This window comes from Hemiscyllium ocellatum, chromosome 6, assembly GCF_020745735.1.
Source record: "Hemiscyllium ocellatum isolate sHemOce1 chromosome 6, sHemOce1.pat.X.cur, whole genome shotgun sequence".
Taxonomy (NCBI): Eukaryota; Metazoa; Chordata; class Chondrichthyes; order Orectolobiformes; family Hemiscylliidae; genus Hemiscyllium; species Hemiscyllium ocellatum.
This window is the reverse complement of record NC_083406.1, coordinates 75,696,607-75,712,223: the sequence shown is the minus strand read 5'-3', so window position 1 is coordinate 75,712,223 and position 15,617 is coordinate 75,696,607. Positions and strand designations below refer to the sequence as shown.

The 15,617-nt window shown below is 38.8% G+C and overlaps 1 protein-coding gene across 3 annotated transcripts in view; it reads left to right on the top strand.

Annotated features, from left to right (window-relative positions):
* Window positions 1-15,617, top strand: part of pdgfd (platelet derived growth factor d) — a 180,012-nt gene that overhangs the window by 149,795 nt on the left and 14,600 nt on the right. For all 3 annotated transcript variants that reach the window (XM_060826050.1, XM_060826052.1, XM_060826051.1), the window contains one exon: window positions 10,229-10,443. In XM_060826050.1, the coding sequence (XP_060682033.1) occupies window positions 10,229-10,443 (215 nt within the window). The remainder of the gene's footprint in view (window positions 1-10,228; window positions 10,444-15,617) is intronic.

Genomic DNA, 15,617 nt, shown 5'->3' with positions numbered 1-15,617 from the left:
CATGGCAGGGCACATAGCTTATGCAATCCTTCGATACCGAGAGAAGCATCTAATTTCCTTCAGTTTCCCACACATATAATTTTCAATGTTGCCAAATTGATCCTCATCAGCCCAAGCACTAGCTTCCTCTATTGACGTCCTGTGTTTTGTATTAAAAGGTCTAATACCTGAAACAGTGCAGTGGTACATAGGATGAAAGGAGTGCCAGCATACGTGGCCAGCAAGTGATGATTGTATTTAATCACCATTTCAACCCCGCTTGCATCAGCAGCTCAACCTAAAATCTATCCACATTATAATGTTCATTCAAAGTTAACCAAAGAGCTGAATGTTACCAAAAATCCACTAAATGTCAATTTCGGGGCATTTCAAGGAGAGTTCCTGTTCATGAGCTACATTTCAATGCACTAAGGTTAGGTACTAATGACATGTAAATGCATGCAAATAGGTGTCTCAGTACTTACTAGAAAGATTCTCATCTTGCTGTTCAAGAGCTGATTGCAGAATCAGACTTTTTGTCTTAACATTGAGAATCTCATTTTTTCTGTCTGGCAATATTTTCCCTACAGACCCACCATTGCCTGGTGTTCAGGGGCTGGGAAAATTCAGTCCATAGTTTCCTATTTCCTCTGTTGTTACATGTTTTAATTATAGGGCATTTTGCAATGAACACATGGCATATTCTAAATTAAGAGAAAACTCTTCCTTGAAAATATCTTTTATTTCCAATATGTTGCTACAATACAGCATTTTCAAGCTGTACATTTCTAAGCTATGTCCCCCTGCAGTTTGATTTGGGTGGCATAGTGGCTCAGTGGTAAGTGCTGCTATCTCATAGTGCTAGGGACCAGAGTTCAATTCCAGCCTCAGGCAATAGTTTGCACATTCTCCTCCAGTCTGTATGGGTTTCCTCCTGTTATTCAAAGATATGCAGGCTAGGTGAATTGGCCATGCTAAATTGCCCATAGTGTTCAGGGATGTATTGGTTAGGTACATTAGTAAGGGGTAAGTGTAGGGGAATTACTTACCCCTTGTGTTACTCTTTGGAGGGCCAGCGGCCTGTTTCCACAATGTAGGGATTCTATCATTTATTACTTAATTATGAAGAAGGCAAATATTCCCTCATTTTTCAATCCCAGATGCAATATGTTCAATGAAATTATTGAATGCAAAAATAAAAATTATCAGATTTTCCAATGACTAGATAATCAATAAGATTATAATATCTAGAAGCAAATTTAGGCCACTGGCCCATCCAGTCTATTCTGCTATTTGATCATGGCTGACCTGTTTTATCAACCCCATCTTACTCCTTCGCCCTTAATATTGAATCCCCTTAATAATGAAAAATGTACCTATCTCTGTGCTGAATTCAATGACTTGGCCTCCACATCCTTGTGTGGTCGTGACTTCCACACATTCACTGACTGAAGTAATTCCTCCTCAGCTCAGTTCTAAGTGGTCGTCCCTTCACTATGAGGCTGTGGTCTTGGATCCTAGTCTCTCCTGCTTGTGGAAACATGTTCCCATATCCATTCAACCAGGCCTCTTAATTTGCTGTAAGTTTCAATCAGATCTCCACTCATCTTTCTAAATTCTAGAGTTTCTAGAGTTACCAACCCTTCATCCCCAGGATCATTCTTGTGAACTCTGTCTGGACCCCTTCCAATGCCAGCATATCTTTCCTTAGATACAGGGCCAAAAACTGCTCACAATATTCCAAATGTGGTCTGATACAGCCTCTGCTGCACAACCATGCTCTTGTACTCACCTTGTCCAAATTAATGTTAACATTGCATTTGCCTTCCTAACTGTCACTAAACCTTCTTGTTAATATTAAGGGAATCCTGAAGTAGGATTCCAAAGCCCCTTTGTGGTTCAGATTTCCAAAGTCTTTCCTTGTTTAGAAAATAGTGTGTGCCTCTATTCATGCTGCCAAAGAGCATAACTTCACAATTTGCATTCCATCAACTACTTCTTTACCAATTCTCCAAGCCTGTCCATGTCCTCTGCTCTTCCCCACTTCCTCAGCACCACCTATACCTCCATCTGTCTTAGAGTCATCTGCAAATTTAGTTCCAGATCATTAATGTATAAGTGAATAGTCGTGGTTCCAACATTGATCCCTGTGAAACACCACTAGTCACCAGCTGCCATCTTAAACAAGACCCTTTATTCCCACTCTCTGCCTTCTGACAGTTTGTCAATTCTTTATCCATGCTAGTACCATGCCCGTAACATGAGGGGGTTCTTACTTTATTTAGCAACCTCCTGTGCAGCGCCTTATCAAAGGCCTTCTGAATATCCAAATAGATCACGTCCACTGGCTCTCCTTTGTCTAACTTGCTTGTTACTTCTTCAAACAATTCTAACAGATTTGTCAGGCATGTCCTTTACTTAGTGAAGTCTTGCTGACTCAACTCTCTTTTACCATGCATTTCTAAGTACTATACAATCCCTCATCCTTAATAATGGAGTGTAATATCTTTAGCAATAATGAGATCAGACAAAGTGTTCTGTAATTTCTAGCCTTCTGCCTCTCTCCATTCTTAAACAGGAATGCTACATTAGCCACTTTCCAGTTCTCTGGGACCCTCCCTGACTGCAGTGATGTATGAAAGATTACCAATAATACACCTGTAATTTCCTCAGTTATCTCCTTCAAAACCTTGTAATGCAGTCCATCCAGACCAGGTGATTTATCCACCTTCAGACCTTTCAGCCTCTCCAGCACTTTCTCCTTAGTGAAGGCCACTACACTCACCTTTGCCCCCAGATCTCTTGATGTTCAGGTATACTACTGGTATCTTGCACCATGAAGACTGATGTAAAGTACCTGTTCACGTTCTCTGCCATTTCCTTGGTTCCCAGTACTACTTCTCCAGTCTCATTTTCCAGCATTCCACTGTTGCATCTCTTTTACGTTTTGTATATCAAAAAACTACAGCAATCATCTTTTATATTACTTGCTGGCTTGCTCTCATGTTCCATTTTCTTCACTACTATTTGCTTTTTGGTTGGTTTTTAAAGGCTTCCCAATCTTCTGGATTCCCACTAATCTCCACTACATTGTTTTTCATTTGCTTTTATGCTATCCCAGATTTCCCCATCAGCCACATTTGCAAAATCCTCCCCTTAGTCTCTTTCATCTTCCTTGGGACGAATTTCCGCTGTGCCCATCCTTTGCCATTGCTTCTCTGCTATCTTTTCTGCTAGGGTCCCCTTCCAATCAATTCTGGCCAGCTTCTCCTTCACCTCTTTGTCATTACCTTTACTCAATTTTAATACCGTGACATCTGATTCTAGCTTCTCCCTTTCAAACTGCAGAGGAGTTGAAATCTATCATATTATGGTCACTGTCCCATTGGGTTACTTCACCTATAAATTCCCTGATCAAATCTGTCTCATTACACATCATCAGTTCTAGAATTTCCTGTTCCCTAGTGGACTCTACCACAAGCTGCTCAAAAAAAGTCATCTCATAGACATTTCATGGATTCTATTTCTTGGGATTGGCTACCAACCTGCTTTTCACAGTCTACCTGCATGTTGAAGTGCTCTGTGATTAATGTAATAGTTCCTTGCCTACATGCCTATTCTGAACTATTCCTCAATCTGCACGAGAGCAGATTCTGAAAGAATTGTCCAGACAATTTCAGATTTTGCTGGACTGTACCTCTACACTGGAACTCTCTAAAGGTCTCCATTTAAATTGAAGAACTCAGAGAGTTTGTTGCTGTTAAATAAATTGCAACTCAGCAAAATTTAGACATTTTCTAAATTCTAGAATTCCAGGCAATTTTCAGTGAATTGCTGAGTAAGTTTTCAATTGACCCCCGATTTACTTCTCACATTCCCTGCTATATTTCACACAGGCCCTGACCCAATAGCCCTCTGCTAGTGGACACACTGAAACTCCTTGACCTCATCTCCAATTCTTCCTCCTTTCACCTGACACCCCTTCCTCCTTCTCCAGACCTGACTATTTCCCATAATCCTACCCATTAAACTGTAGAATAAGACCTTTGACTGCTGGAATAAAAGGAATGCAATATGCCTTCTCCCAAATGTCCTATGCTACCAGTGGATCTGCCAGAACAGAGGCACAGTTCTGCACTTCTGAAGAATCCCTAATTGGAATCTCCTGTTAGACGTGCGCAGCTCCTTCATTGCAACATGAAGGAAGCCCATCATTCCACATGTTATGACCGAGACCGGTGAAGTGCACTGTCACGCTAGTCCCATTACTCTATAGGTCACAGCATCAAATCAGAAATACTGCTTTCAGTTTCCAAGATGACAAATTAAATACAACCTCAATATCAGGTTTTAAATAACAAGTTTCTTAACAAGTGCAATGATGGATTTAATATCAAGATAAAACTGATTCAATAAAGATACAATGTTTGGTAACATAGTCAATAATATTGACGTATCAATGCTTATCTCTCTAAATAGTAACAAAATATACACACAGACACAGACAATTCAAGGAAAAACAATTGAAAAATTTACAGAGATTGACTTTCTGTAAAAAAAAGTGACCCATGTATTATTCTTGAAGGCAAGCTGATAAAATGTGGGATGCACTGGAGTCTGTGAGCTTAATGTTATGATACTTGTGGACAAATTACTGATCATGCACTGGATTATCCTGCAGGCAGAAACTGCTCAGGAAATACAATCATAATATTCCTTCAATATACTTTCAAATGAATAAATAGATTTCACTCCAGCTGTTGTAGAGAGTTTTCTTTTCAGAAATGGGAGTGATCAGCTGAGTAACATGTTCAACTCAGCTGGTTAACAGCCTTTACTTCAATTAAACCAAATTGTAAGAACACCTCCAAGCCAGCAGTTATTGCCAGTTATTGGATTTCTTATTTTTAAATAAAAGACCTCCAATGCCCACAGTTATGTTCCAACGACCAGCTGTGGTGTTTTCCTTATGCGGCCTACTCCTCCTGTTCCCTTTAATGTGCTGTAATTTGCATCACAATTCAACAAATGCTTTGAGTTTTTTCTAACCCATCCAATAACTGAACATTTTACTGCCTAGCAAAATATTTTGAAGTTGGACCTAAGTTTCTTGGGTATAGCTTTTACATTCATCTCTGCAGTTATACAGTAAGTGGTGCATAACATTGATATGCAGAATTATGTAGAGTTCATAACTGTAGAGCTATGAATGTGCTCCTCAAATTTGGCTTGACAGTTATTCCTTGAAAAAAATCAAACAAATGAAAAAGATAACTGAAATAAATTAAATGCCAGCATTAATTCATTGCTGCTGCCAGTTGCAATTCCTCTATCAACATGTTTGATCACATGTTTAGGAGATGGAGATGAGTGGCTGCGCCAAACATTCAAAGATCATGGTTTTTCAACCTTGTCATCATAACTACAACCTTTCCTGATTCATTTTTGTTTTTTTTTCTAATTTTGGATATGTTGATGTTGGACCAATGCCTTTGTTTTTTTTTCTTTTAGTTATTTTCTTGTAGATGTATTACGAGGTTATCCCAGTCATGTCATGTCAAGCTAAAGGAAACCATTTATGGCTGCCAACAATATTTTGGTCAGAGTGCTTCAACTGATACAGAAACAATCTACTGATTTGCTAAATCCCTTACTCCTGCACCCTGGTATTCACCAACTCACCATGACATTCTTACCTCACAGCTATTCATAGTATCTGTGTTTCTGTATTTTTTCACAAGTACAAAACCACAATTCCAGACACTTAAATGTGCTTCGCGCTCGCACAAGCTGTAATAACACAGAAAGAAGCATAGTTCTGTGATAATTAAATTCATTGTGATGTTGATCTCATTTTTAATATGAATTTGAGGTAGCACTGTACTGCATGTGCTGTTATCTGTATTTTCTAAATGTGTAGGTTCTTTAGGGGCCTACTTGTTCTAATATGTGTTAGGGTAGCCACCTTGCGGCCTGGTAAGAAAAGTCATAGAGTAAATAAGACATAGTTGATTGTATGTCTGCAATTATGTACAAGTATAAGAGAAGATTATGCTTTTCTGCAAAGGCTATAGGATCTAGCCTTAGTTCTATCTCCCACAAGGCCCTTCTCTGCTTTCCCACCAGGTCCTTGTGACATCATCACAATAGATGGTGCTTATTGTACTCGAGTATTAATCCATCCAGACTCTCTCCACCTAGATGCATCATTTTTCCAATTAATTCTGAAATTATCGTTATACATTTATTTATATCATTACATTTCACTATTCTCCCTGAATGCTTTTTCTTCAGACTCAGACTCAGATAGTTTTGTTGGGTAAAAGATATTTTATTGGTTAGAAAGTAGTTGTATTAGACTCTCTTCCTGACAGTTTGAAGTTCTCTGGAAGACCTTTAATCTCACCCCCTACCTGACTAGACTTTTTTTCTTTGTCAAATCTTGAATTTTTAGACATTGCTTGTCTCTTCTTTGTGGTGCCCATTTCCAACAACCAAGTGTGCTTACACCTTTCTATCAAACCAAAATGAAACAATTATAATATTTATCCCCGGAGATATTACATAATGTTTAGGTACCACCATGAGCTTGCAGAGAACTGTAAACTCTTCCACCATCTCTTCTTTGACAGGCTGTTCCTTTAACTCCTGGTTTATTCTTTAACCTCTTCCTACTGAATAAGATTGGGGTCAATACATTTCCGACCTTTTTACTGAGCACTGAGTGTTCCTGGTCTGAAGTGCATATGTTTCTTTCCCCCTTGGAATTTGATGCACCTGATGTTGGAGAATTGCTTTGAGCATGTTTATTAATACTAACTAAAGTGCCTGTGCACCATACAGTTGAGGTTATGTTGGGTAACAATATTATGTCAACAAAGGTGCACTATCTGATAATACTGCAATATTTGCATGTGAGTCTAACTTAGATTTTCTGACATGCATTTTGATACATATATCAGCAATCCCAAATGTTTCATCTGGGTCACTGACTCCCCCAGAAAGCATTTTGTGTTCAACCTCCACTCAAATTGTTCAACTTTCTATCTCCATGTGGGCATTTTTTTGGTCTTTGGCTTTTCTGTGGTTGTATCCTGCTTCATCACATTTTCTGGAAGTGACTTAGTGGTTTTACAATAAAAGTATTTGCTTTTAATAATTAGGCACTGTTTGTGCCACATGAGGCTTATTCACTCAATAGCATTAGCAAGGATTTTTACTGTCTGGAGTTTGTTCTGTCCATTGCATTGGCTTGTGACATGTCCTTTTGGTTCTGTGCCGTAAGAAATGGATTCTGAAGATGACCTATGCCAAACTTAACTTTTTACCCTTAGAATTGGTCTCTGTTACTTCTAAATGGCTATCTCTTGAATCAGATCTTCTTTGGACTGCAATTAATCTAACAAAGACTCATCAATAATGCCAACAACAATTTCATGAATACTGATTTAAACTCACTATTGTTACGTATTCACAATTCTCTACTAGTCTGTAATACTCTATTTAGTTTAAATCTGAGTTGTGAATAGACAAAATAGCTAAAATAAACAAAAGTCTTAAATGTCTGACTTTCATTGGCTCATTAATTATAAGCACAACTTAAAACAATTGTATTTATCTAAAAATTACTTTAGGTATATAACTAGTTTTATCAATGTTACAAAATACATCACATTGTAATCAGTAATAAATCACAGTACTGTAGAAACTTGAATAATTGAACAAACAGTGCTTCTGACTCAAATAGTTCTTGTTCTGAAGAATTGGCTTGAATCTTAAGTCTATTAATCTGAACATATTAAGAACTAGCAAAATACTATTTGAAGATTTTAAGTTGATATGTAGTTTGCATATGTTATGTTTATTTGAGCTGTTTTGATTTGTGGTAATATACATGTCTTAATTTGTTCCCTTTCATCTTGAGATCTCCAATATCACAGTTGCCAGTCATCATGCAGTTTAGTTCACTCCATGTAATGTGAAGTTATTGTAAAAATTCTGGAAGTTGCATTGGCACTGAGGCCTGCCAGCATCTTATTCCAGTACTAAAGACTTTTGCTCCAGAATTGTGCACACTCCTCGACCAGCTGATCCATTGCACTGACATTTACCCAGCATTGTGGAAAGTTGCCCAAATATAGCCTGTGCAAAAAGCAAGTCAAATCTGACCACAACTATTACCGTCTCATTGATCAACTCCCAATTCACCCCTAAAATGATGGAAGGTGTGGTCATCAGTGATATCAGGCAGCTCTTAGCCAACAATAAGCTGCTCAGTTTGAGTTTTGCTTTGACTCTTACCTCATTACAGCTTTGGTCCAAACATTGATAAAAGAGTTGAACACCCAAGATGAGGTGAGAGTGGCTGCCCTTGACATTATTGCAGAACTTGACTAAACATTGCATCATGGAACTCTAGTAGTTGAAATCAGGGGAAAACTCTCCACAGTTAATCTCAAAACTAACAAAGATGCTTATGGTTATTGAAGACCAATCATTTTAGTCAGGACATTGCTGCAAGCAGGGTCGTATCTGAGACCCAGATATTTTCTGCTGCTTCATCAAATATCTAACCTCTACTATATTGTTACAAATATGTGTGCAATAATCATTTGCATAAGGATCAGAATGATTTTCAATGCCTCAGACACTGAAGCAGTTCAGGTCCACATGCAGCAAGACGTGGGCAAGATGTCAAGTGGTATTTGGTGTTATATAAATGCCAGCAATAGTTATCTCCAACAAGAGAGAATCTAACCTTTCCCCTTAATATTCAGTGGCATTATTATTACTAAAACCCTGACAACCCAAGGGATTATGACCAGAGATTGAACTGGTCCAGCCATATAAATATTGTGGCTCCAAGAATAGGTCTAGGAATTCTAAGGGAACTCACCTCTTTACTCCCGGACATCTGTTCACCATTCACAAAGCATAAGTCAAGAGTGTAATGGAGTACTCTGCACTTGCCTACATAGGTGCAACATTCAAGAAACTCAATACCATCCAGATGAAAGCAGCCTGCTTGCTTGGCACCCAGTCCATCCAGTACTGACATACAACAACACACTGCAAATGCATTGCAGCAATTCACTAAGCCTTGAAATGCACCTTCCAAACTTATGCCCTGCACCACCCAGAAGAACGATGCCAGTGAATACGTGGGAACACCACCACCTTCAGGTTTCCGCCCCAGACCTACACCATCCTGACTTGGAATTGTATCACTGTTCCTTCATAGTTGCTAAGTCAAAATTCTAGAACTCCCTTCCCAGCAGCACTAAAAGTGCTCCCGTATCAGACGGACTGCAGCATTTTAAGAAGACAATTCACCACCTCCTTGTCAATGGCAATTTATGATGGGTAGTACCTTGTCAATGACAGTCACATCTGATGAAAGAACAAAACATAAGTTTATTACTTTCAGCCTGGTAGCCTGAAAAGTTTTGACTATTGCTTAGCTAGATTGATGCCTATTCACAGCACCATCATTTTATTTGCATAAAATAATTGGAGATATTTCAGAGTGATCCAAATTCTTTCATGGTTTGTCTTCCTATACTATTGTATGATTAGCCTTTACAGATTTTATACTTTCTTATTTTCTTACATGTTACACTGAATTACTGCCAAACACAATAAGAGTGAAACTAGATTTCACAGCAGTGGTAAGATAATAACAGTAACTTTAAATTTATTTGTAAATGCCTGTGTAATTAGTAGCTGAAATCATTGTTATTTGCTGAAACCCATTTAAGATTTAAGCAGGGCCTACAGCCCAAAAGGATACACTTTATAACAATACCACACCTTGTTTTAAATCTATACTGCACATATTATGATTGGTATAAGGGGAATACATTAATATGTGCTTGTAGTATTTTTGTACCAGGTACAAAGTAGGTTTTAATCATGAATAGAATAAATACCTAGAGCAGAATTAATAGAATGATCTTGGGGGTTGGATAATAGCTTTTGAATATAGTGTATTATATATGATCCATAAGTTTAAATGATCATTGCACAGTTTGATACAAAAGAAATGTAATAGCATAATAAACAGTTTAATATAATAGCTGAAATAATAGAATTAAATTGTGATGTGCTTGCCAGGAAAAATTATTTGGTTTTACAAGTCTGAAAAGCTTGCAAATGTTATCAATGAACACTTTCTGAACCCAGAAAGCAAGCACTAATGACATGTCTAATTCCAAAGAAGAACTTATTTTCTTTAAATCTTCTTTTATAGCTGACCTGAACAGAATGAATAATGATGTTAAACGCTACAGCTGTACTCCACGAAACTACTCCGTTAACCTTCGAGAAGAGCTTAAGCAGACGAATGCAGTCTTCTTCCCTCGCTGCCTCCTTGTTCAACGTTGTGGGGGTAACTGTGCCTGCGGTACTGAACACTGGCGATCCTGCAACTGCATGCCAGCCAAAAGCATTATGAAATATCACGAGGTATTTGTAATTAAATTATCCTTAATTGAAATTATGATATAATATAATGGTTCCAGGAATCTTCAGATGTACACCAGCTCCAATAGCTTTCAGTTGGAGTTATTATATTCTGGTTCAAATAGCTAAACCAAAATCAAAATATTCAGCAAGTCAGGTAGCATCTGTGAACCAAGAGTAATGACTAATGAGGTATTGGTGGCCCAGTCCACATCCCTGATTGTTGGGGGTGATGTCACCTTGGCTATTGTTGGGATCCCCAAACAGATTTTACCCTGACCAGGTAATTACTATCTGGCAACCTGAGCGACTCATCCCTTTAAGGGAGGAGATTCGGCCTCCAAGTCCTGCTGGCCAATTGCAGGGCTGGTAAACTGTTGGTGCTGGGGCAACCACTGGGAATGTTCCATCATGGATGCTGCTCAGGAACCAAGGGAAGTAGGGTCAAAGCCACTGAGACCAGCAGGGGAGGCGCGAGGAAGGGGAAGGGTCTGTGAGAGCAGGAGCACATGGTCAACAAGGATGCCATTGCTGCTGGGAGGGTCTCTCCATGCACAAGTCCCTGATCAGGAGACTTCCAAACCATAGCTGCAAGTCTCCCCAGCCTGCTAGACGGGACCCACCCCACTCTGCTCTCCTACCCTCTCCATATTTCCTAACACCCTGTAATAGCCCAGCCAACATTACGTGGCATCTGAGTTAAATGTGCAGATTTTATACAAGTAGAGAGGATGGGATAGGGGAGGCAGGAACAATAGGGAAAGTCAAATAACTTGTAAGGGAGGAGAAATAGATGTTAAAAAATATGTGGATGATGGTACAAGTGAAAATATGTTAAATAAAACAATGATGCGATTAAAGGTGTTGGAGATGGAAAACAGGAGAATCACCAGCTATAGCTGCGGTGCAATCATTTGCACAAAAATTAGGATCTGACATTGTTCACCTTGCAGAAGGTGACCTTTGAACCCTCCATGTCTGCACCAGTTCCTAGAGCATTTTGATCTTGTTTCAGTCTCTTACCTTTTTAACATAACTGTGCATGTTGTTTTTATTTAAATAATAATTTAATATCTGATTGAATATATCAATTGAACATGCCTCCACCTCACTTGCAAGCAATGCATTCCAGACCATAACTAGTCTCTGGGGAAATGATTTTCTCTTACCTCTCGTTTGCAACTCTTGTAAAACACTTCAAAAATATGCCCTCTGGTTGTTGATCTGTTTACTTGTGGGCACAGTTTCTCCCTATCCAGTCTGTCTGGAGCCCTCATGATTTCAAAAACGTCAGTCAAGCCTCCTCTTATGTTTCTCTTCTTCAAGGTAAACAGTCCCAACCTCTCCAGTCTATCCTCATAACTGAAGTCTCTCATGCCTGGAATCATTCTCATAAACCTTTACTGTGCACTCTCAAAGACATCCTTGCTAAAGTGTGGCACTCAGCATTATAACACAGTGCTCACGTTGAGCAAGTTTACCACAGACCCCAAACAGTCAAGGAGTGATAGAGGATCAAATCTGGACTCAAATTTTGCAGAAATGTAAGAATAATAAGACAATAATAATTGGGGATTTTAACTACCTAATTATTATTTGGGATAATTTCAGTGTCCAAGGTAGTGAGGGAGCAAAATCGTTAAACTGCATCTTCCCATACCTCTTGTCCTTCATCTTAAAATTATACCCTCTTGTTATTGGCTCTTCAGCTAAGAGAAATAGCTGCTTCCTATTCACCTTGTCCGTGCCTCTCATAATCTTATACATCTCAATCCCAGCCGTCTCTCAGCATTCTCAGCTCTAAAGAAAATAACACGGGCCTATCCAGCTTCTCTTCATGGCTGAAATAGTCACCACATTAGAGCAGTGAAGGTTGAGAAGGGACTGGGTGGAGATGTATAAGATTATGAGGGGTACACACAAGGTAAATAGGAAAGCACTTCTCCCATTAGTGGAGGGGTCAATAATCAGGAGCATAAACTTGAGTAAGAGGTTGAAGGCTAAGGCATAGACTTCCCATAGTGCAGAAAGAGGCCATTCAGCCAATCAAGTCTGCCCCAATCTTCTGACAAGCACCCCTCCCCGCCCCCACAAGCCACCCTGTCCCTGCATTTCCCATGTCTAACCCACCTAGCATACACATCCCTTGACAACTACAGGGCAATTTAACATGGCCAATCTACCTAACCTGCATATTGTTGGACTGGGAAAGGAAACCCATGCAAACACGGGGAGAACATACAAACTCCACAGTCATCCAAGAGTGCAATCAAACCCAGGTCCCTGATGTTGTGAGGCAACAGTGCTAAACCACTATGCCACATGTCACAATAATATTGGTGAGAAATATTATTGGGATAGGAGTCTTGAACCCACTGCCTGAAAGAGTGGTTGAGTCAGAAACTCTCATAACATGTAAATACTACAGGAATTTCTGGTATAACCCATGTTTCATCAATGTAAATTGGCTGTCAATAGTAGACACTGTTTGAATAGTGCAAATGTTCTACTGCACAGGTATAGTGATTCTCTATAGTGATCTTCTGATGCACAATTTTCTATCGCATGAGGTTGCACAGGAACACAGCCATCACTTTATACCAGAAATGCCTGTATTTAGATATTCACTTGCATTTCCATCACCTCCAGGGCTGTGGACCAAGAGACTGAAAATTAGATTAATGTTGTAAATCTTTGTTGACTGAAATGGTGACAGTGGGGTGAATAGCCTCCTCTGTGCTTGAAACATCTGAGTCTATATTCATCCAGATCTCTCTGCTCCTGCCCATGCTTTTGAATAATGATATCCTTTGTTTTATGGTGTCTCCATGTTCTTTGTATCAAAGTGCATCACCTCAAGTGTCTCTGCATTAAATGTAATCTGCTATAAATCACTCCATTCCACCACTTGTCAATGTCCTTTTGAAGTCCTACACTGTCCTTCTCACACTTTATATCTGCTAATTTTGAAATTGTCCCCTGCACACTAAATCATTTAGGAGTCCATGTGTTTATCGATCAGAAAAAGCCAAGGTCCCAATACAGATCCCTGATAACTCCATTATAATCCTTTCACCAGCCTTTCCTGTTTCCTATCTCTGTTAGACTTCAATGTTGAGTCCAGAAAACTGCAAAGTGCCCAACTGAAAGATAAAATGTTGTTACTCAAACGAACTAAAACAGAAATTGCTGGAGAACTCAGCAAGTCTGGCAACATCTGTGAAGAGAGAACAGAGTTAATGTTTAGAGTCCTGAAGAAGTTGTGAAGGAGGGTCATTCATTTCAAGATGTTAACTGTATTTTATTTTCATTAGTGTTACCAGACCTGCTGAGTAATTTCCATTTTTGTTTCAAAACGCCACCATCTGTAGTTACTCGAATAATGTGAATAAGTGTGGTCCCAACATGGAATCCTGACAACTCTACTAACCACTGGCTGCCAAAGTGAAAAAGACCCCTTTATCACCACTCCCTGCCTTCTATCAGTCAGTCAATCCCTAACCATTCCACCTTGCTCCTAATACCATGAAATCTTGTTTAGCATGGAATCCTGTGCAATGCCTTATCAAAGGCCTTCTAAAATCCAAATAGATCACATCCACTGGTTTTTCTTGCTCATTACCTCCTCAAAGAATTTTAACAGATTTGTCAGGCGTAACCTCCCCTTGACAAAGCTGTGCTGACTCAGCCCTATTTTACTATGCACTTCCAAGTACTCTGCAATCTCATCCTTAGTAATGGATGCTAAAATCTCACCAGTGACGGAGGTCAGACTAACCACCCTATAGTTTCCTGTTTCTGCCTCCCTCCCTTCTTAAACAGGGGTGTTACATTAGCTCTAGGATCCTCTTTAACTCCAATGATTAATGAAAGATCACCACCAATGCCCGTACGGTCTCCTCAGCTATCTCTTTCAGAACTCAAGTGTAGTCCATCTGGTCTGCGTGAATTCTCAGGGGAATGAGCACTACAGCTAAAACACATTACCTTCTTGTATCGCATCACAATATCAATAACACATTTAGAAACAATTCTCAATATAGTACAAGCAATATTGTATTTGGGCTGCATTTCTACACACATTTGGAAAGGCATGTCTTTAGCTATGAATGCACAGGTGGCTTTATTCCTTCTTCCAGTACTTACTTCAGATATGACTATAGGAGCTTGTCTTACGATGAAAGTACATGTGAACCTTGAGAGGAATACATCTTTGCTCTTATTATCTGTACCTGTACAGGAAGCTGTTGCATAGCAGAAGGTGAACTTTGATTTCATTTTGTCCATACTCACCATATCGCGGGGAACATTTCCTATAATTGCTGATGTTTCTCTGTCTAACCAATTTAGTGCGCAGTACATAAAAATCTGGAAAACTGAGAAAAATTGAACCAACGCATCTTTAAATGAAGATCTTGTCATATTCCGTTTTACACCTTCTTTATATATGAAATGCTGCATCACACTAATTATGTCTTCATGCTAAAATATAAGTTTTTTCTCAAACATGTAGATTGGTTATCTTAGTATCGGTGCTTCAAACTTCAAATAAACACCTTCTTTAGCACTATCAGTAAGCACTATCCAATACTCTGAAGAACACTGCCCTCTATCACTTTGAGTCATAAACAATATCTCTATATAACTGGCTATTATATTAAAAAAAGACATTCTTTGTGTTCAATATTACCAAATTGCACAATATTTTAGATATGGATTATAACAAGTTTGTGATACAAAATATAAACTAAAAAGATTAATCTTATGTAGATCAAGCTTATTTTCATAAAGTTATTTTAAAGACATTTTATGATTTGATTTAAAATGAATATGTTAAATAAAATAGTTTAAAGTTGCAGAATAAGAGCTTACACTAATTTTGCTCAAATTTAAATCAAGACTTCTTATTTGTAAGTAGATCCTTGCACCAAAGCAACTTGCAAGGAATTGGTGCATTAATCTAATTCAAATCTCATTCACAGTCACGTTTAGTCGTGAGTATGATACATTCACATTTTCCAACTAATAATCTCTCAGCAGTGAGCATGCTCCAACTTGAGTTCAGACTCAAGAAACAGCAGAGTGAGGTGCACTTGATGAATAAGATCTCAGCCACAGCACTGTTGCCGTCTTTTCATAAACTAGAAGATTGGTTCTTCCTTTAACAATTTTAAGTT